Consider the following 22874-nt stretch of genomic DNA (forward strand, 5'->3'; position numbering starts at 1 on the left):
CGTCATCAAGCGGTCCTCAAAATTCGGAGCCCTTTGCCACGACATGCTTCATATCCCATGCGTCGGTTAGGGACGTTAAACCTCACATGTCGCGAACCTACCCCTCTCCTCCCCCCCCCCTCCATCTCCCGCGTATGGCGTCATCAAGCGGTCCTCAAAATTCGGAGCCCTTTGCCACGACATGCTTCATATCCCATGCGTCGGTTAGGGACGTTAAACCTCACATGTCGCGAACCTACCCCTCTCCTCCCCCCCCCCTCTATCTCCCGCGTATGGCGTCATCAAGCGGTCCTCAAAATTCGGAGCCCTTTGCCACGACATGCTTCATATCCCATGCGTCGGTTAGGGACGTTAAACCTCACATGTCGCGAACCTACCCCTCTCCTCCCCCCCCCCTCCATCTCCCGCGTATGGCGTCATCAAGCGGTCCTCAAAATTCGGAGCCCTTTGCCACGACATGCTTCATATCCCATGCGTCGGTTAGGGACGTTAAACCTCACATGTCGCGAACCTACCCCTCTCCTCCCCCCCCCCTCCATCTCCCGCGTATGGCGTCATCAAGCGGTCCTCAAAATTCGGAGCCCTTTGCCACGACATGCTTCATATCCCATGCGTCGGTTAGGGACGTTAAACCTCACATGTCGCGAACCTACCCCTCTCCTCCCCCCCCCCTCCATCTCCCGCGTATGGCGTCATCAAGCGGTCCTCAAAATTCGGAGCCCTTTGCCACGACATGCTTCATATCCCATGCGTCGGTTAGGGACGTTAAACCTCACATGTCGCGAACCTACCCCTCTCCTCCCCCCCCCCCTCCATCTCCCGCGTATGGCGTCATCAAGCGGTCCTCAAAATTCGGAGCCCTTTGCCACGACATGCTTCATATCCCATGCGTCGGTTAGGGACGTTAAACCTCACATGTCGCGAACCTACCCCTCTCCTCCCCCCCCCCCCTCCATCTCCCGCGTATGGCGTCATCAAGCGGTCCTCAAAATTCGGAGCCCTTTGCCACGACATGCTTCATATCCCATGCGTCGGTTAGGGACATTAAACCTCACATGTCGCGAACCTACCCCTCTCCTCCCCCCCCCCCCTCCATCTCCCGCGTATGGCGTCATCAAGCGGTCCTCAAAATTCGGAGCCCTTTGCCACGACATGCTTCATATCCCATGCGTCGGTTAGGGACATTAAACCTCACATGTCGCGAACCTACCCCTCTCCTCCCCTCCCCCCCCCTCCATCTCCCGCGTATGGCGTCATCAAGCGGTCCTCAAAATTCGGAGCCCTTTGCCACGACATGCTTCATATCCCATGCGTCGGTTAGGGACGTTAAACCTCACATGTCGCGAACCTACCCCTCTCCTCCCCCCCCCCCTCCATCTCCCGCGTATGGCGTCATCAAGCGGTCCTCAAAATTCGGAGCCCTTTGCCACGACATGCTTCATATCCCATGCGTCGGTTAGGGACGTTGAACCTCACATGTCGCGAACCTACCCCTCTCCTCCCCCCCCCCCCTCCATCTCCCGCGTATGGCGTCATCAAGCGGTCCTCAAAATTCGGAGCCCTTTGCCACGACATGCTTCATATCCCATGCGTCGGTTAGGGACGTTAAACCTCACATGTCGCGAACCTACCCCTCTCCTCCCCCCCCCCTCCATCTCCCGCGTATGGCGTCATCAAGCGGTCCTCAAAATTCGGAGCCCTTTGCCACGACATGCTTCATATCCCATGCGTCGGTTAGGGACGTTAAACCTCACATGTCGCGAACCTACCCCTCTCCTCCCCCCCCCCCCCTCCATCTCCCGCGTATGGCGTCATCAAGCGGTCCTCAAAATTCGGAGCCCTTTGCCACGACATGCTTCATATCCCATGCGTCGGTTAGGGACGTTAAACCTCACATGTCGCGAACCTACCCCTCTCCTCCCCCCCCCCCCTCCATCTCCCGCGTATGGCGTCATCAAGCGGTCCTCAAAATTCGGAGCCCTTTGCCACGACATGCTTCATATCCCATGCGTCGGTTAGGGACGTTAAACCTCACATGTCGCGAACCTACCCCTCTCCTCCCCCCCCCCCCTCCATCTCCCGCGTATGGCGTCATCAAGCGGTCCTCAAAATTCGGAGCCCTTTGCCACGACATGCTTCATATCCCATGCGTCGGTTAGGGACGTTAAACCTCACATGTCGCGAACCTACCCCTCTCCTCCCCCCCCCCCCCCTCCATCTCCCGCGTATGGCGTCATCAAGCGGTCCTCAAAATTCGGAGCCCTTTGCCACGACATGCTTCATATCCCATGCGTCGGTTAGGGACGTTAAACCTCACATGTCGCGAACCTACCCCTCTCCTCCCCCCCCCCCCCCTCCATCTCCCGCGTATGGCGTCATCAAGCGGTCCTCAAAATTCGGAGCCCTTTGCCACGACATGCTTCATATCCCATGCGTCGGTTAGGGACGTTAAACCTCACATGTCGCGAACCTACCCCTCTCCTCCCCCCCCCCCTCCATCTCCCGCGTATGGCGTCATCAAGCGGTCCTCAAAATTCGGAGCCCTTTGCCACGACATGCTTCATATCCCATGCGTCGGTTAGGGACGTTAAACCTCACATGTCGCGAACCTACCCCTCTCCTCCCCCCCCCCCCTCCATCTCCCGCGTATGGCGTCATCAAGCGGTCCTCAAAATTCGGAGCCCTTTGCCACGACATGCTTCATATCCCATGCGTCGGTTAGGGACATTAAACCTCACATGTCGCGTATCTACCCTCCCCCCCCCCCCCCTCTAGCTCCCGCGTATGGCGTCATCAAGCGGTCCTCAAAATTCGGAGCCCTTTGCCACGACATGCTTCATATCCCATGCGTCGGTTAGGGACATTAAACCTCACATGTCGCGTATCTACCCCCCCCCCCCCTCTAGCTCCCGCGTATGGCGTCATCAAGCGGTCCTCAAAATTCGGAGCCCTTTGCCACGACATGCTTCATATCCCATGCGGTCGGTTAGGGACATTAAACCTCACATGTCGCGTATCTACCCCCCCCCCTCCCCCACCCCCTCCAGCTCCCGCGCATGGCGTCATCAAGCGGTCCTCAAAATTCGGAGCCCTTTGCCACGACATGCTTCATATCCCATGCGTCGGTTAGGGACGTTAAACCTCACATGTCGCGAACCTACCCCTCTCCCCCCCCCTCCATCTCCCGCATATGGCGTCACCAAGTGGTCCCCAGGTCCGTCACTTCTCCCTTCTATCCAGAGATGTGTTGTGCGCACAAGCCTGCACACCTTTAATCTTTAATCGCTTTAATCGCTGATTACATGACTGAAAAACTGGACGCTATACCTTCAAGGCTCACGCATTCGGCCTCAAGCTCGCTGCATTCCAAAACTTGTTCAGCTCCACTTTAGAGTGGGTTAATTGAACAACGCGTTATCACGTGGCAGATGTACACTCCACATCAAAAAATGAAGAAAATATTCGCTAAGCGCACCAGTTTTTTCCACTTAGATTGGTTAGTCCGTGAAGAGTGTAATCGCGTCCTTTCCACCTTTGCAACTGATCTCTAAAGCAGCGAAAGTTGCTGTTTTCAGACAGTGGGCGTAGAAGCCACGGAGTGGAATCGATGGAGGATTGAACGTTCAGTGATATCTGTCTTAGACTATACACTGAAGATTCTTCACTTTTCTTACTTCTGTCGCGCGCGCACTAACCGTAGCCAGGTTTTCGACTTCTTTCGGTGCAGAACGTAAAATATAGCTGGTTGTCGCATGTCAGTTCCCAACGACACCAGGACAGGATGTGTGCGACTACGCCATATTACAGGGCCATGGAACCGCGTTACAGTACACATTTCAAAGGTCCATCTTGCGCTAAACGAAATGAGGCATTAAAACAGACAGCGTCTTTACTGCTAAGCTGTGAAAGATGACGCTGTGCGGAAAATATGATCAGAAGGCAGCGCCCTCACAGCCATGCGTTCTGGGAAACAAAGTATTGAGCATGAAAAACTTGGGGGCATTCTGAACTATTTTCTTAAAGAAAAAAAAAAGGAATACAATTCAAGTTGCCTGCTATGGTGTTTGCAATAAGTGTCTAATGTGCTTGTAATTTTCCCGCGAAAGCTCAGGTTGGAACCGGTTTCATTGCCCTTATATGGCACGCATGAGTCATCACCTTTTATACGCTTGAGTACCTTCAGTTTGATTATCAGATGATATTACGATAATCCGACTCATAAATCCACCCGTTAATCCCCTCCAAGCCACCTTAGTTTTCTGGGGTGGACAAACTTTTAAAATTTTTGAGGTCTTCAGATTTTCAAATTTGGCGGTGCCCTATGATTGGTGCGCTGATGGTCACGGGAGGATAATGACGTCAGGCCCCTCTGAATCGCATTCATAGATCGCGGGTAGTCCTCATACCACTACTGCAGCAGTGGCGCATCGCTTGACTTCTGCACCCCTGCGTCAGTAGTGGTACTGGTAGCTGTTTCGAACAGAGCTACCTGCAGGGGCGTCTGAGGCCCAAGTTGCTCTTTTCGAGCTCCTGTAAAGCTCATGCGCAGCGCCACAGTGGGCCGGTAACAACTTCAATGGTGGACAATTTGCTTACAATCTTGTGGGTAGATTGCCACCTGCCACAATGGGCAGGTTGTGATGGCGTCACAAGATCACGTGACGTCTCTCGAACAATCGGGGAATTTCGTGAGAGAAGAGCCGGAAATTTTTTTAAGACTACCAAAATGCTATCGCATTATTAAGTCGAACAAATGATTTCTTCCGAAATGTTACATATGCGAATTCTTTTCGGGTCTGAAGTCATGGGAATCTTCGTGAATAAAAATCTGGCCGCCTGGCTTCCAGAACAAGGTACTCTCGTGCTTAGTTTTTCCGATGCCGAGAATATCGTAGTAAACTAAGGTAGATGAAGAAGAAATAGTCTTAAAAAAGTGAAACAAAGCGAAATAAACGGGGCATGAACGTAAAAGCGTGATTCTTGGCACCTAGGACACAGCCATAGTGTAGAGTTCTGTGCTGTGGGAACTTTTAAGGGCACCAGTACGAGCATCAAGTTCACGGTAGCGAGTGACGTCCTAAGCTACTCATTGACATCTGAATTCTCGGTGCAAATCAATACGTACTTGTCACTACATGCTAGTGATGACTCGCGTTTTGCGCACTTTAAACATCAAATTCGTCATGGTCGCCAGCCTTCGCTGACACCTGTCGTAATTCGTTCCACGTTCAAAAGGGGTCGTTCCAGGCCCACCATCACGGCCCGCACTGCTTGCAGCCCTCGGCCCAGCCTCCGGAAAATGTGTCCGAGGATTGCCTGACGCTCTCCATCTGGACACCCTTCATATGCCAAACGGAGGAAGCACTGAAGACGGTCGTGGTAGTCGTGTCCTCCGACTGGTTCCAGAAGGGACACGTGAGCGACTACGAGGGTGCGTGGGAAGAAATAGCCTCTCTCGACGTGGTGGTCGTGGCGATCAACTTCAGGCTTGGCGTCTTCGGCTTTCTGCGAACAGCCCCTTCACAGAACGTGCCAGCCAACGTGGGTTTCAGGGACATAGTAGGGGCCCTGAAGTGGATTCGAACCAGCATCGCTGCCTTTTACGGAGACCGGAATGCCATGGTCGCTTTGGGACTCGGGTCCGGCGGCGTGTTGCTGTCGCTTGACCTGCTGTCCCCGAAGTTCGAAATGATGGGATTCTTCAGGCGACTCATCTTGCATGGCATGGTGGCCGGCTCGCTGATGCCTCGTAGCAGCGTGGACAACATGCGAGCCCTCGCGAGCAGTCTAAAGGACTGCGCTAGATTCACGCTGGACCTGGCCGCTCTGTTGCTGTGTCTCCGGAACAGGAGCGCCCCCAGTTTACTTGCCGCTAGCCAACAGATGAAGCCTCTTCGCTTCGTGCCAAGCCTGGACGAGAACTTCACGTCCGGACCGCCGTCGCAAGCCGCTGTCACCCCGTGGAGCACGTTTCCACTGAGGCAGCTAAAGGACGTGAGCATCCTTTGTGGATATAGCAAGGAGGACGGCCGAAAGCTCTTCGAAGGCTTGCTAACGCAGTCCGAAGGCGTCGCCAGTGGAGCGGATCCCAAGACAGTGGTCGGCCACCTCACGCACTTCTTCACAATGCGGAGGAAGCCAGAGATCTACGACGAGCTTCCAGAAAGCGCCAAGGGTGCGCTTAGCCGGCCGGGGCACGATGGGTTCCGCGATTTCCTCTCTGACGCAATTTACTACTGCCCGTTGATTGAAATGGCGTCAGCGGTCACTGCGAAGAAAGGCGAGGTTTTCGTGTACGCCAACGTTGGCAGCGAAGCCTTCTCACCGACGATGAACTACAGCGAGATCACCGCCTTCGCCAAGACTGGGTGAGTTTCCCTTCATGTGCAAACACAGGCCCAACCGGGGATTTTGAAATTTCAAATGGCGTGCAGGGTGGCGCGTAGTGCGGTACATGCATTCCTCTCTGGGTAGTGCTGCCATGGTATTTAGCCGCAGAAACATAGAAGCTTACTGCGCTCACACGGGCATGTTTATTTTTCTTTCTTTCTAAAGCCCTTTCTAATAATTGTCACTGCAATTAAGTGGTGTCATAGAAGTCAGGAAAGTTGGATGTCTTGTTTCAGGGGCATGAGATTCGTGATCTGCACGTGGCAGCCTCGTTACGGCCTGCGGTCGCTGTCCAAAAGTGTACCTTTCGCGCTCGGAACTCCTTGTTCGATTATATGAAAATTGCACTCGTAGTCAAAAGCGGCGGCTTTTCAAGCACTACTTTTCACAAGCGACAAGTTCTGGGAACAACAGCCTTCGTTGAACGAAACTTTCAGTCACAAAAAGTTGAAAACACTAAAAAGAAGAGAAGCAAATGTGTGTCAGGTAAACAGCGAAAATAGCCAGTTTATAGCAAATACCGTCAAATTTGAAAGATTGGTTAGAAAAATATAAATGAAAATACCACCAGCATGGTGACGCCCGCCACCACCCCATTTCAAAGAAGATGCTGCTAGCATTCATCCATCCATTATCTTTTTTCACTTTCGACGGGGAATGTATGCTTTCACTAACAGTCGAGCAAAGTCCTTGATCACAGCAACTCTCTTTAAGGGAGGAGCGGAGCATTTGTATTCTGTTATTCATGTGGCGCACTTGAACGACAAATATTTGCTCAGGAGCGACACGGTTGGTGACATTGACTCCGAAAGCGCAAAAGAACTCGTCTGAAAATTCGAACTATAGCGTTGTCTCGGCCCACTGTTGATTCAGGGGTTTCATGCGCGCTGGAGATGTCGAGGTACCTCTCAAAGGCCGCTTTCGCGCTCGTTAAAGCGTATTTTTGGGGAATTCTCGAAAATATCTCGTTGTTTTTATAGCCACTGATTTTTCTTCTAGCGGCTTCTAGTGCTGCGAGCGACAGCAGAGTACACAAAGTTCGCGCAAACTGCGAATCCGAGCCCGGCATTATCTGAACAGTGACCTCTAGCTTGTGCCGTGCAGTCAACCCGCTCAACCCCGATAGAATAACAAGATGGCGGCTGCCTCGAAGCAACTGAGTGCCCCTCACCTCTTGAGGAAGAAAAAGTCTCGAGAAGCTGTTTTCATAGTAATGGGATAAAAAAAAAAAAAAGAGGTATCTATATTGGAAACGTGGCAATATGAAGCACTGTGGAAGTTGCTATGTTACGTAAACAGCATTTGAATTCAGTAGATCGAGGACCAGCAAACTGATATGGATCAATTTATATATTCCGCAGCGAAGCTCCATGGTCAGCCTTCGGTGCCGCCGGGGCAGTCTTCGTCGTCGATGGCAGCAAGCGCGACCTCTTCAAAAAGTGGCGCTCCGAAGAGTGTCAGTGGGTGCAGCAGCTGTCTCGGCGCTTGCAGCTGCTCTAGCGGGCACTCACTTGAGCGCCAGCGTTGCTCGGGCACCTCACTACGCAAGAGCGCACTACTGCCATTTTGTTGTTTATTGTTTCGATCATAACGCCTACCACTATCAGCAGTGCCACAGCAGACGACTGACTTTGTAAATTACAAGCAGCAATTGTGTATGTTAAGAGCATTTCATGCGACCATATTTATAGACACGGCCAAACACTGAACTCTGACTTGACTCGCTTGCGAATGAAGAATCGGACGCGCACACATTGTTTTTGGCAGGCATACAGCTCGCTCAGAAGATGCTTGGCGATGGGGATTTGTAAAGTAGTGGAACAGATTCTCTTCTGCGCATCTGCGACGTGGATCAAGAGGACATCACTTCGAGCTGCCGCGTTGTCTGCTGGTGCCTGCACGGAGACAAAGGGTGCGCTCTGTGCTCAGACTGACGTTCGCAGGCACCGGCACATCGGATCACACTGCACTGCCTTGATGAGACTATGCAGCATGCTCTGCAGTTTGAGATAGCATTGAATGCGCCTTGAACTGAATCAGCATTCATCCTAGTAAGGACAGCACCCTCATCTTTTCCACGAACTGTGTGGTTTGTCGCTAATACAAACAAACCCTACTCTGATGTACATTGCATGGCAGCCGGTTTCTTTGCGCCTTGTATGCCGATGTTTAGGAGTAATTAATTAACCACATAGAAAGCGTAGCACTCATTAGCGTCTGCAATGGTTTAGTGTCGTCTCTGTTAGCGTCTGGTGCTATGTTGGTTTAGTGTCGTCTCTATTAGCGCTCTGATTACTGCAGTGAACGTGGATGTTCTCACTTATCGTTTTGAATAAAAGGAGGGCTGGCGGGGAACGGAAGGAAGGCGGGTACTTGAAAGCATTCGCCAATTTGTCTAGCCTCAACGACTGTGATGAGCGCGGTGAGTGGACAGCTCACTCTCTCTTTACTTCCATATAGGCGAATGTGTGTGTCCTCGGATGCAACGCTTCTTGGTGACGAGAAACGCCTATAGGGGAAGCCCGAAGCAGTCGCGGGTTTAGTAATTGGCGGGTTTAGTAATAGTAATTTAATACTGAAGCGATATGGATAAACCGCCGCATTGTCGCGATAAAACACGCCTGAAGTTTAATCCCAAGTCGAATTGGCTTGAAAGGGAGTGACTGTTCAGTGGGGTATACTATGCTATGAACAATGTATTCAGCGCTGGCCTACTTCTCAGGCTTGTTAACGCTGAACGCAGAACTAAACCTTCCATCGCCTCGATGCAGATTTCAAGACAGGTTGTGTCCCTTGACCGGGCTACCAAAGTCTCAACTTGAAACCTAGGCACGAAGTTTGCGTTACATATCGGGGTAGAGTGCTTCGGAACTTCTTTTGTTGCGAAAGCAACACTACGCTAGTCGTGGAGCCATTTCGCGGAGCCGAGGCCATACTGCGCATGCGCGAGGACCAGTGACGTCACACGGCGCACAGCTAGCGCGCTACCGCCGTCGCTGCGCAGGTGACTTGGGTGCCGCCGCCGCGCTCGCCACTTGCGCATGCGCAGTAGCGGCGCATAGCTAGCGTGTCGGGGCCGCCGCTGCTGCCGCGCGCTCTCCATCGCCTCTCTCTCTCCTCGTTGCTTTCGCAATCCTCCAGGTTTAACCAGAGCTAAACCACTGCCAGTTTTTTTGGGCTGAAATTGGCGTGTAAACATTCGCATATAACAGAGTTGTCTCGCATGAAGATGTAAAATGGACTGGGCATGCGTGCGCGGAGTTGCTATACGACCACGCTGTCCCGCAGCTCATTTTAATGGGAAATCAGTGTACTGCAAGGAGAAGGGGCGGTCACCGCCGACCCTTCTTTGCCGGTGTCCGTGTCTTCTCTTTGGGTAGGAAGAGCACGGTGCGCAGGGTTGCCTCCTCCGTGTTGTCCGTCAGCGGATGCGTCGTGGGCGCACCGTAGTCAGCGTTGCTCGTTCTGCTCGCGTCGACAGCGGCCTGCCTGGACCGTCGCTGCGCCGGGATGGCCTCCACACGATCCCGCACCTGTGCCGCCATTAAATGCTCATAACACGCCGAATTCTCCGCCGCTGTTTTCTGTATACCTTTACTGCCATTTTGTGCTCGCTCCATTACTTTGATTTCTTTGAATTTTTCATTGAGCATCAATTTGTATCTAACTGCAGTGATTTAAACGTACACTGTTTTCTTTTTCAAGCGTGATTGCTGTGATGCCATTGTAGAAATATAAATTTGTATGGAACGGCAGTGAGTGGTTGCTAACTCATTTATCTGATTCCTGTTTCCATGATGTGTATTTAAGTCATCAATAAAAAAAATGCCAAACTTGTCGCCATTTATTCCTTTACGCTTCTCGATCCATACAACAGGAAGCCTTGATTAATGAAATGAAATGAAATCTTTATTTGCCATCAAATACAGATGGGGGGGTTGTGGAAAAAAAGCTTTCCTTGGACAGCTTGACGGGTCCACAATCCCTTATTTTGGCAGAGTGGCGGCATCACATAACATATTCTTGATATGCAAACATATACATACATTTTTAATATGATACAGACTTTGTACTCGTAAACGAAAACAACAGAAAACAACAAAAAGAACAGAAAACAACAGCGGAACTCACTTCTACAAATCCAAACGAAAACAACAGCAAGGCTAGATAACATTACACAGAAACCAAATACATCTGCCGGAGGTCCTTGTAGGTTGCCGTGAAAAGGTCAAAACGGACAGAATTATAATAATTCAAAAGCGTTGGTATTGTGTACTTAAGGCACTGTTTCCCGTAACTTGAACGTGACATTGGTACTGACCAATCCTCGAAGTGTCTTGTAAGGTAACTTGGAGTTCTGTCCTGTAATTGGGATAGGTTACGTATATTGTTGATGTTCCTGTGGATTTCTTGTTTATATACATGGCTTAAGCGATATCTATACAGATTGTGAGCTGGAATTACACCAGAGTTGCTAAAGAAAGTTGAGGTGGAAGCAGTATAAGAAGCATTATATGTGTGTCGGAGATATTTTTTCTGTAACAGGTGGATGTGTTCAATATTAGTGTATGTTGTGTTTCCCCATACTAATTGACAATAGTTCAAGTGTGACTGAAAGAGTGAATGATAAAGCAAACGTTTGATGCGTGTGGGAAGGATATACCTTAAACGACCTATTGCACCAGTTATTTGACTTATTTTGCTTAGAACATGCTTGACGTGATTATCCCAGGACATATTTGCGGAAAAGGTGACACCCAGACATTTGAAATTCTCGACTAAAGCGATGCATCGTGAGTTTATTATAATATCTTGATGCGGAGGTATGTGCTTGTTCTTCGGCCTGAATATAATCGCTTTTGTTTTGCTTTCATTTACCTTCATTGCATTTACTCTCGACCATTCCTCTAAGGATTTCATTGCACTGTTACATTGTTCAACAAGAAGATTAATATCATTGCCATCAAAAAAAAATACTAGTGTCATCTGCATAGATAATATATTTTGCTTTAGGGTTAATAGTGACGATATCATTCAGATAGAGATTGAAAAGTAAAGGTCCTAAAATACTTCCCTGCGGCACTCCACAATTAACAGCTTTAGCTTTCGATGTAAAGGCACCTATTTTCACAACTTGGGTTCTATTGGATAGGTAGGATTTCATAAGAGCTAGTGCCTGTCCTCGTATTCCATAGTGACTTAATTTTTCCAGCAAAATGTTATGGTTAACTAAATCGAAGGCTTTAGAAAAGTCAACGAAAATGCCAACAACTATTGCTTTGTTTTCAAACGCCGTTAATATATATTCTTTCTGCTCTAGCAACGCTAATTCAACTGATTTGTTTTTACGGAAACCAAACTGGTGTGGTGTTAGCAGATTATGTTTTTCAATGAAATTTGCCATCCTCGAATACAAGACTTTTTCAAACAGCTTTGAAAAGATTGGTAAAATAGATACCGGCCTGTAATTTCCCAGCTCATTACAATCTCCTTTTTTGTACAGAACAGTAACTTTTGCGCACTGCATTCTCGCTGGGAAAGTTGCTGATTCTAAACACATGTTAAAAATGTGGGTGAGGATGGGGGCAATAATATCAACTACATGTTTGATTGGGCGTACTTGAAAACCATCGATGTTACAACTGCTAGAGTTCTTTAAGGCTTGTATAACGGACATGATTTCATCCACTGTTACGGGCTGAAGGTATATTGTGTTGTTAATATAAGTGGAAACATATTTGCTAGCATGAGAGGATATAGAGGAAGCAGAAGCGATACTAGTGAAAAAATTGTTAATGGCAGGATAAATACTCCACAGTCTACCTCAGTTAATGAGCGGCGATACTGACGGCACGAAACCTGACCCGGGGCCTGGGTAGACGATGTAAGCTCACCAAGTTGCCAAAGTTAAATTAAGCCTCCGGAATGCTCAAGACAACGAAGATGTCCTTGATATACGCTTCAAAAGAATACCACGAATCCCACGTATAAAACTGAGGTCTCTTCCAGTTGTCATGTCAAACTTACCATAACGGCCAAAAGCAAAATAGACTGCGGACAAGTCGCTTAAAAATATTTGCAGCGCCCTGAACGATGGTTTACTTGAGCAGTAACAAAGCGTGTTAGGAATATGGCACACTAAGACCGATAACGAATAGCAGAGGACATCATGGTAGTCTCCCAAGTTCAGCAGCTGGCGAAAAATCTACACTTTCGCCCCATAAGACATCATACAGAGCTTGAGCGTCGTTAAGAGTTGCGTGAACAGGCCGCGGTGTTAGGAGCTGTTGAGTTAAACCCTGGCTACCGCATGCATCCTGACTCCTGCACATGAGAGCTACAGGGAAAAAATGCAAGCAAAAACCTCAAACCATAGTTAAGAAGAATGTGCCGTTCTAGAAATGGAACTATTAACGCATTCGCTGGTCGCAAAGATACGGACGAAATACGTTATACAAAGCCTCGAGCGCCGTTAGAGACTTCAAAACAGAAGGCCAAGGCATCTGAGACCCCCTGTGCTAGAATGTAGCAACCAATGTAGCAACTAGGCAACCATTTCTCTTATTCTACTTGTCATTGGTGGTCGGAACATTTCTTTTATATCATTTCGAAAATTTCACAGTGATTTTAGTAAGAATCATTAACAGGTTTTCTAAAACCTAAGGCAGAAATAAAAAGTCGGCAGCGCTCCACAAAGACTGGAAGCAAACGGTAGGGATCGCTTGTTTCAGGTGTGTGTCACGAATTGGGAAAACCAGTAGTTTAAGAACGATTTCCCCCTCTTTGCATAAAAAGATGTGGAAAACCCGCCGCCTCTCGTACTCTTTCGTACTCTCTTTATCCCCCTCTCGACCTGTGCTGGAATCACAATACACCCTTCGACTGAACCAGAGTTTAAGCACTGAGAAGACCTAACCTGATTTCGCTGATTGGTTAACTGCCACCTTTAGACCCTTCATCTGGAGCTCAGCCAGCAATGTCAGTCTGCGAAATTCATTCTCGTACTTCACCGTGGCATCTCTAGACAACGCTATTGGAAAGCAAGAGGGATTACCAATATCAGCCGCTGCAGCTAAGATCAAGCTGACCATACAAACTCTCATAGAAGCTTCGCTCTGCGGAGAAACACGCAGGGCTTGATCTTGGACTTAGCTGACTATTGCTAAATGAAGCACAGTGTGAATCAGCCAAGCTTTTTGAAGGCATCATTTCGAAACGATGAAAAGAAGTTCCGCACGGTGCATTGAATAGAGCAGTCGCCAATGAGTCTGACTTGTGCGCGAGTCAAGTTATCAAAAGCGGTGACGGATAGAATAGAAATGGAATGACTGATTACATGGAATGACAAATTTGTGCACCAGAAGGACGCTGTGGGCTAAGAAGCACGCTGTTGTGGAGGAATTCTGATTAGCGTAAATTTTCGGCTTTGACGAAATGTCCAACGCAATTCTGTGTACCAGATATGGACTATACACCGGGTGCAGACTATGTACAGGTTGCGCACATAGCTTTTTTTCTTTTCAGACAAAATTAAGCTCTGAGGATTATACACCGGTTATGAATTATGTAACAGAAATTACAGTTATTTCTGCTGCTTTGAGGATTTTTTTTAGAGTGCACCGACATTTACTGCCCGCATTTTTTTGCCTAGTTGCAGTGGACCGCTGTTAATTTTTTCAAGTACACTGGTCGGAACTGAACGCCGTCAAGCATAAAGTTGTTCAGTAGACCTCATTTGGCGAATGGAACAGGCGCTCAAGTGATGGGCGGAGTGCGAGCATGCATAAAATCCCCATGCCGAATAAGTGCTGGCCCTTCGCTGTGGCTATTGAGAATTTGTAATGTGCAAAGGCTAAAATAGTGCGGGACGTACGCGGCGATCTAATTACTTTCAAAAGGCACCTGGCAATATGCTTTATAACTTAAGAACTTTCCAAACTTACTGTTTATGCTGTATGTAAGGTGGGTATGTACGACAGATACGTTCACAAATGACAGAGAAAACTTCCGAACTTATTCCACGTAACACGTCAGAAGAGATTAATTGCTGATCCCTGCTACATAAGGCAGGGACTTTAAGAATATCGCACGGCTAACCACTCTGCTGGCGCAACCATGCGGTTAATTTACATTCCAGAAGAGTGCAAATACGGGCTGGTTGGTACATGTTTGAAGAATTGGAAAAAAACAGCGCAATGGAAGACGAGACAAGAGAAGGACAAACACCAGCGCTGCCTAACAACCAAGTGGTTCATTGCTACAGGTGACGTAGCATATAAATGAAATGGCACGAGTAAAAACACAAGAAAAAGCATGAGAAAAAGATACCGCACAACCACACAACCTGACTGAAAAAAGACACGTCACTGATTAAGATACGCAAGTTCCTTAGGTAGTAGATTTATCGATGGACTGCTGACACAGGTGTTACCTAGCTTTTTAATATGGCAAGCCTCCGAAATGAGCCTTGTGGTCTCATCTTTACAACGGGCGATGATAGTGGTCCGATTCAGATGCGCTTCGCAATCTTTACACTCTGCACAATGCGAAGCAAGATCGTTTCTGCGAGACTTGTTCTCTATATCTTTTGCGTGTTCACGTAGTCTATCACTGATGCAGCGTCCTGTCTCACCGATGTAGAACCTGCCACAAGAGGTCGGGATCTTGTAAACGACACCAACACGACACTGAACAAACTTTCGCTTATGCTTGTTTTGGCAGCCTTTTATTGCGAAAGCAGTACTACGCTCATGAACAGCCTTTCGCGCAGCGGCGGCCGGTAGCCACGCGTGACATTTAGAATGACCTCTGACGTCATGCAATGCCTAGTGACGTCATAGCGTGACGTCATACCAGGGTGAGAGATGGGCTACCAAGTCGAGTCGTCGCGCAGCGGCGGCCGGTAGCCACGCGTGACCTGTAGACGTGGCGCACTGCGTTCCCTCTTTAGACGCGTCGCGCCGTGTTCATTCCGTTAGAGGCGCTGCGCTCGCTTTCGCAACCTACCAGGCTTAACCAAAGCTAAGCCCTCGACAATTTTTTTTTCCTTCCATCCTCGTCTACACGTTTGCACAATCCGCTAAGTTTATTCCTGGCTGAAAAAACCAGCCTAATGCCTCCTTTGCTCACTATCTTCTTTAGATTGTGCGAAACTTTGTGCACATACGGGATGCACGCTGTTTTCTTTCTTTCAGCCTGACCCGCATCGGTGCGCTTGATCTTACGCAAACTACATTCAGCAAGCAGGGACTCAGCAACATTTGTGACCATCATCTTGGGGTATCCCGCTGAAGTCAGGTTCTGTGGTTGTGCGGCATCTTTTTCTCATGCTTTTTCATGTGTTTTTACTCGTGCCATTTCATTTATATGCTGCCTCACCTGTAGCAATAAACCGTTTGGTTGTTAGTCAGCGCTGGTGTTTGTCCTTCTCTTGTCTCGTCTTCCGTTGCTCTGTTCATTTCAATTCTTCAATTTACATTAGTTTACACCTAACTAGCCTTATTAAAAGCTAGGTCCTCCCGGAATTTTCACCCTCAACTGAGCTCACAGCACTGCTTCTGAACAAAACTTTTATGCTAATGTGACAGCATTTAGGTTGTCGTCTTGCAAAAAAGACCCCATTTCTCCGTAACGAAATTCCTTGACTGATCGACAGGGTCGTGACATCATCTTTTTTTCTAACGCAAGCCAAGGTACATGAGCAAACAGGCGTTCGTACTTTGTACGTGTGACTACGACGTAAAATAGAACGGAAAAAATTCAACACATTACACCACCAGCGCGGCCTAAATTAAGGTCTAGGAATATTCGTACTTCGCAAAAAAAGAGAAGGCAGTGCTGCAAGATAAAGCAATGCATTCGATAAAGCCTTTCCTTTGTATGTGGCAACACCTAAAGTCGGCAGACACTCTTAAGACTGCTTATTTGTGAGAAGGAGTAATCCCGCTCCCTGACTTTATCAACGCAGTCGCCGCACGCTGCGGCGCGATGTAACCCAATGCCACGCAGGTGGCAATTCTACCTCTGCATGGCTCAACGTAGCTGCCGGCGCGACGCCGCCGCACCCGTTCTGATCTGCGCGCTAACTTCGCGAAGGCAGTCGCCGCCGTACCTCGCCACCTCGCCCGCGCTCCGCCTTCAAAGTATGACGCGATAGCAAATGGGTTAATCGCTAAATATGCAGAGCTGTTCGTTCTCTGCTTAACATTCATATATCCCTCGGAGTCCTCATACCACTCCTGGCGCAGTGGCGCAGCGTTCAAGCGATGCGCCACACTGCCCTGCGATGGCAGGTGCTGCCAGTGGTGGAATTTGTGTGATTCAGGCAGCTCTTCCTGAGCAACCTCGCGCGACCAATAATTATTTTAATTGCCACCTGTGAGGTTGCATGAGGCCGCCATTTTTTATAGGTACCATCGAGATTGAGCACACAGACGCACAGAAAAGGTTTCGCTCAATGGGGCCAGTAAGGCTTGCGCCTTAATAACGCGCACCTGGAAGAAGGCGGCCACGGCCAGAGCCACAATGACGACGAAGGCGATGGAGAAGACGACCACGGGGTTGGGCCCCGGTCTCCGGCTCCGGTCCATGATGGGCCACGGAGGAGGAGGGGGAGGGGCCGCAGATGCAGGGGGAGCCGATCGTTTCGGTGGCGCCTTGTGCGGAGCAGCAGGGGGCGGCAGGCGCACCAGGTGGAAGGGTGGCATCGCAGCCGTCGGCGGCAGGGGTAGGCGGCGTCCGCGCTTGGAAGGCATCCTTTCCTTCGCGCCAGGGAGGCTCTTACTCGGACAGTGTTGGCTAACGTTGCTGGCGGTGTCGGGCCCGGTGTTTTTCTCACCCGATGCTAGCGCCGCAGGTGCGACCATGGCGATGGCGTTGTCGATGGGGACATCGTGCAGAACGGCAGTCCTCTAAGAAAAGACGTGAAGCTAGTTGATTCGATGACAGTCATTGTCCCATCTTCGATCTCCCAGTTAACAGGTTCCGTATCGTTAATGATCTACCAGCCTATACCGTATTACTACTCCTTTTCCCCCTCTGAACGCTCCTGTTTCCAGCAATTCACCGCCTGTGTCGTGGCCACTCCCCCGTAATGGGTACGCGTCGTCTTTATTTGAAGCCAACCATCCAGCTGTGACCGGCGTTAGGAAGGCGGAACAGTGTATGCAGCAAAACATGCACTGTTTTTTTTTTCTTCTTTTATAGGGATTGTCGACTGCGGAGCACATAGCAGCGATCTAGGTACAAGAGCAGAAGTTCGACATGAAAGACGTGCACTATACTTGGTTCGGCATAACTACAGCGAGTTGCACAACAGAGGAAGGGACCACACAACAACGTATGCACTGAGGCACTTGTGCTTAATATTGCACAATCCCCATTAAAGCTACGTTCTAAATTTCAGTGCAGTGAGCATAAATTCGCTGCTCGGTACAGCTTCTAGTAATGGTGGCGACTAACAAGCGTAGTGGTTTTTATTATTACCTAGGGAGAAAGATAGAGATACCATCTATGAAAGTTTCTTGAAGAGCAGTTCATCCACCGCTGGAACGCCTGGAAGGCAAGTTTCTTAATTTGGATTGGATCATGCTGAGCCGAAAACCTAGATTCTAAAACTAGTTCCTAGATCTAGTTCATAGAAACCAACATTCGTATCGCTTAACCGCTGCACCACTGCGCCAGGCCTGGTATGAGGACGCGCAGGAATCTATGAATATAAAGCAGAGAATGATCTTCTGCATAACTAACTAACTAACTAACTAACTAACTAACTAACTAACTAACTAACTAACTAACTAACTAACTAACTAACTAACTAACTAACTAACTAACTAACTAACTAACTAACTAACTAACTAACTAACTAACTAACTAACTAACTAACTAATTAACTAACTAACTAACGAACGAACGAACGAACGGGCAGACGGACGGACGGGCGGACGGACGGACGGACGGAGGGACGTGCGGAGGGACGTACGGACGGACAGCGCGCTGAAATAAAATGGCTGTGGGTGCAGCCAGGTTCAACATTCTCCCTCTGTGTCGCAACTATTTATTTCACCCCCAAAATGTACAGTAGTTTATCCCTCGAGAAAATTGTAGGTTCCAGCTAGCTGAACGCAGTCCGCTCCACCAAGCAGAGGCCGCCGAAAGGATAACAGAGGTGCAGGATGTGCGCGCTGGTCTCCGTCGCATACTCAATTTTCGCACGCCGAGCCGTGTCTTAATAAAACAAAATAAGAAAATTATTTATTACTGTGGTTCTCAAACAACGGCCTCATTCCGAAGTTTTACCGCAGCAGAAGAGGCCGGGCGACAAAAAAAAGCTCCATGAGGCTGTCAAGTGTACACGTGCGAGTAATAGCTTGGGTCATGATTACGAGCATACATATCTAAGGCCTTGAACACTACAAATGGAAAATCAGAACTGGTGTAACTACGAAGTTTCTGAGAAAGCAGTATAGCTTTCCTCTGTAGCCGTATCGCTGCGGTCGGGTGGATGCAAATGAGTAACTACTCACTTTTATAAATCTACTCCACCATGGGGGATACCTCTAAACATTTGATCAGAATTGCTGTGGTCAGATATTGCAGCATATTTATCACTCCCTTGAGCATGAGGCCCTGCGTGTGAAGAAGAGAAAGCTTTATTCGCGTAGTGAAAGAAGAAGCTACCTGCGAGGTCGCTGAGCCGCTTGCTTTCCCAGGAATGCGCACCTAAGGGTTGCAAGAATTATTTCGGCACTTTCGCGGACAGGAGACATGGATCTTTTCCTTCCTCGTCGACTGGAAAATCAGGATCTTCTATCAAGCGAAGAATTCAACTGTTACGACGGGTTCGGACATGGCGTCTTCCAGAGGCGCTTGCTACTTCTCTGCATCCTCGCGATATTTGTCAAGAACTCTCACGTTTACGCCACCACGCTTACAATGGCAGAGGTTGACCATTGGTGCAAGCGACCACAGCATTGGAACATGTCCACACAGGAATGGAAGAATGTGGCCATTCCCCTGGAAGCGGACGGACAGTACAGCAAGTGTCACCAATACGCAAATCCCTACAAAGGCAATGACACCAGCATGGTGCCGTGCACAGCGTGGGAATACGACGAGGAGTACGCGTCGACATCGATGGTAAGCCAATGGGACTTGGTATGCGACCGGATGTTCCTGCGCGTTGTACTTGTATTCTTGAACGTTGCTGGCTTAATCACTCTCGGCATCGCCGCGGGATCTATCGCTGACACTGTAGGCCGTAGACCCGTCCTAATGGCAACCACAGCAAGCTTGCTGGCATCGACTGTTGGCCTCTGTCTCGGAGGGACCTTTCCTGTGCACGCTGTGGCCAAATTCATCGCGTCGGGAAGCGCGGCTGCTCACTTTATCGTCGCTGGCACCCTCTTCTTCGAAGTCACGACCCACGAGAACCGACCGCTACAAATTGTGGTCGCCGGTGCAGCGGCGGTCGTCTTGTCCGAACTGTGGCTCATAATCATGAGAGTCATGAGAATTCACTGGAAGCTAAAGCAGGCAATTTTCCTGGCGCCTACGTTCTTGTCGGCCGCAGCTTTCTGTGTGGGCGTGGAGTCTCCGCGGTGGCTGATCGCAAAGGCCCGATTCCAGGAGGCAGAGGATGTCATGCTCGCTGCTGCCGAGACCAACCTGTTTCCACTTTATAACACGGCGTGCCTGCTCGACAAGCTCAAGGGTAAAGCCGCCGACAGCTTACATCCAGACCAGCGTACCGCCGCCGTGGAGATGCTCCAGGGTGTATCGATTCGCAAGCGGGCTATGGCCATATTCTTCACCTATTTGTCCGTATATTTCGTTTTACAGATCGTAGTCTACTACTCGCTAATGCAGCAGTCTCTCATGTTGAACTGCGTATCGTTTGCGCTGGTCGTGCTCAGTTTTGCGGGGATGTTCTACGTGATCACTAGAGTCACCTTGTTGCAGTTAGTCAGCACGTGCTTCGCAGTGCTTGGCGTTCTGCAGTGCCTGTCGAGCCTGACCGTCGCCTCCGATTCGCTGGTCCTGAAACAGAGCCTTGTCTTGTCAGCCAAGGCTCTGGTCTTTGTTGGATACATTATCCTCGCCACACTTAGCCTTGAGCTCTTTCCGACGGCCATTCGCGGTACCTCTAGCGGCTGGATTTACGGATTCGGTGGTCTGGGCGCAGTCATGGCGTCTGTGAGCATAATGCTGGCAATGGTTATCCGTGAGGACGTGTGTTTCGCCGTCGCCGGATCTCTGATGTTTGCCTCCCTCCTCGTACTGCGAACACTGCCTCGCAACACTACGGCCGAATGCGCCAAGATCGCTGTCAAGTGCGCATCTGTCTTCAGGGAACAAAACGTCGAGCGCATGAAGAAGACACTGGAACAAAGGGAGCCCAGGGACAGCCGGGATCATGGCAACCGAAGGAGAAGATCCAAGTCCAGTATCAGTTCGGAGAAGTCAGCAACGAGCTCTCGCAGCCGGCACGCTAAGTGAACTTGAATTTCCCTTCAGCTGTTCAATGACTTTGTTCCTCTGGATATGTGGTCTTTCAGGGTGTGTTTTTGGATAGCGTCTGTGCATAAGCAACTGCGATTTTTTTTTTTTTGAACGATGCTTACTGTGCCGTGCAGTTGAGAACGACTGACTCTTGAGCTGCTTCTTATCAGGGACTAGTGGGCAGTTGGACATCATCTGCTGTGAATAGTTGGCCGTACTGGACAGTTTGGGGTTCCGAAAAGTGCCTAGCAACTTTCATGAGCTCACTATATTTACTAAGAAGTTTAGCGACCACTCCATGAATGTAATCTTGTACCTGAAGTGACTATGCACACGTGACAGTTCAAACTTGTTTCCTTTTTTTATAATTTTCGGCGTAAATAACTACGATTCTTGCAGTTGCCAGTCTTTGATGTCGGTCGAATTCAGGGCTGCCTCAGAGATTGGTTGCCTATATCTGGCATTGAGGAATTAATAAATTCCAGCGGCAGAAGCATAAATAACGTGCTGCTGTTGCTGCGACGACATATGATCAAAATGTGCAAAGCAGGAATTCGGTAACTGGAAAAATAAACATAACGTGATCGTTGTCTTAAAACGCAGGAATTCTTAACAGCTCCGTCTGTTCACGCAGCAAGAGAAGTCATGTGATCGATGCTCGCGCCGATGCTAGATCGATGCTCGCGCCGTTCGCTCCAGTAGGGGACGTCGCGACCTACATCCTGCCGCCGTAACGGCCGACTCGACCGCTCATGGGACCGGTGGGGTAGTTTCGGTTTATGGGCGCTGTTTCCGGCCTTTGGAAGGGGTGCCTCTGACTGGTCGGAGAGCTCCACGGCGAATACGTCATAGAAATGACGACAGGGTGGTTCATCTTTCGTTGGCGCTTTCAATGTGGAAGGGTTCTGGGACTATTTGCGGTTTCCTTACCAAAGCAGTGTATCTCGAGCTGTGCGACAACGCGGAATGATGGAGAAGTAAAGGAAACAGACACTCTTCGCCTGGAGCGGCTGCAGCGCGTCATTCTTGTTAATAGAGCACTAGACTTTGGTAGCCGTTTTCTTTGAGGTCCTTCTTTGCGCGGCTGATTTCTTGCGTCCTTTTTCTTGGGCTTGAGCAAAGCTTGAAGGCCAGATTGAAAAGCACCGAGCCGATTGATCGCTTTTGTCTTATTGGGTGCGGCGAAAGAAAATTCAGGTGCTTCCCTGTTTGTATGGGTTTTCTATATACACTCGTCGCGATACTGTTTGTTGTTTGCTCGATGAAAACGTCGAGGAAGGGGAGGCGCCAGTTGATTTCTTCTTCTGTCGTGAACTACACGCTTGAAGCAAGTTCAGGTGCCCCCGAAATATTTAGGCGTCCATTCGTCGGATGACACAAAAACAGCCATCAACGTACCGCTGGAACAACCTTCTTCGTTTCGAATTCGGACACCTTCATTGACTCTGCTTTACTTATGTCAGAATGGACCAGCTAGCCCAGCAAAAAGTAGTACTTCAGCAACTTCCGTAGCGGGTCGAATGACGGAAGTGCGCAGTTTCCGATCTTTTCCAGGGCCAGATAGGTGTAGACCACGGAGATCGACGCACCCTTTGTTGTCCCGAAGATCGGCGTATAGAATGTCTAGTTGAACACGAAGTATGTATTCGACGGGCAGACTTTCAGCAGCCCAGTTTTCAGTTCGCAACATTGGCTTTGCGCAGCAATACAGCTAGGCAGAAGTATTTTTATGAGCTCTTTCAAAATAATTTTCATTCGGATTCTAGCTTGCATTTGAGGCCGCTCGGAATAGTTTCATCTCGTTCTAATCATCCCTTTGCAGTTATGTCCTAGCTGTTTTAGAGCGATAGCTTTACTAGATGAAAAAGTCGATCTCCGCATATGTACGATAATCGGTGCGATCCTTGAATTCTTGACTGACCTTGACAAGCCGCTTAGTTACAGCCTTAGGTTAAATGTCAGATGTCCAACCATAATTAATCATG

The 22874-nt window shown here is 49.2% G+C and overlaps 2 protein-coding genes across 2 annotated transcripts; one reads left to right on the forward strand and one right to left on the reverse strand.

Moving 5' to 3' along the window:
- Positions 1–9722: 9722 nt before the first annotated feature.
- On the reverse strand, positions 9723–17065 carry LOC149364796 (uncharacterized). The gene is made up of 2 exons (XM_089570199.1): positions 16884–17065; positions 9723–9923 (listed from the first exon to the last, which is right to left on the reverse strand). The coding sequence occupies exons 1-2, from the start codon at positions 16977–16979 to the stop codon at positions 9723–9725; spliced, it is 297 nt and encodes a 98-aa protein (XP_089426325.1). The 5' UTR covers positions 16980–17065.
- Positions 17066–19155: 2090 nt separating this feature from the next.
- Positions 19156–20886, forward strand: LOC149364797 (solute carrier family 22 member 7-like). The gene has a single exon (XM_089568757.1). The coding sequence runs from the start codon at positions 19156–19158 to the stop codon at positions 20884–20886; it is 1731 nt and encodes a 576-aa protein (XP_089424883.1).
- Positions 20887–22874: the final 1988 nt, after the last annotated feature.

Source organism: Amblyomma mixtum, chromosome 2 (assembly GCF_055824585.1).
Source record: "Amblyomma mixtum isolate Tamu chromosome 2, ASM5582458v1, whole genome shotgun sequence".
In the NCBI taxonomy this organism is placed as follows: Eukaryota; Metazoa; Arthropoda; class Arachnida; order Ixodida; family Ixodidae; genus Amblyomma; species Amblyomma mixtum.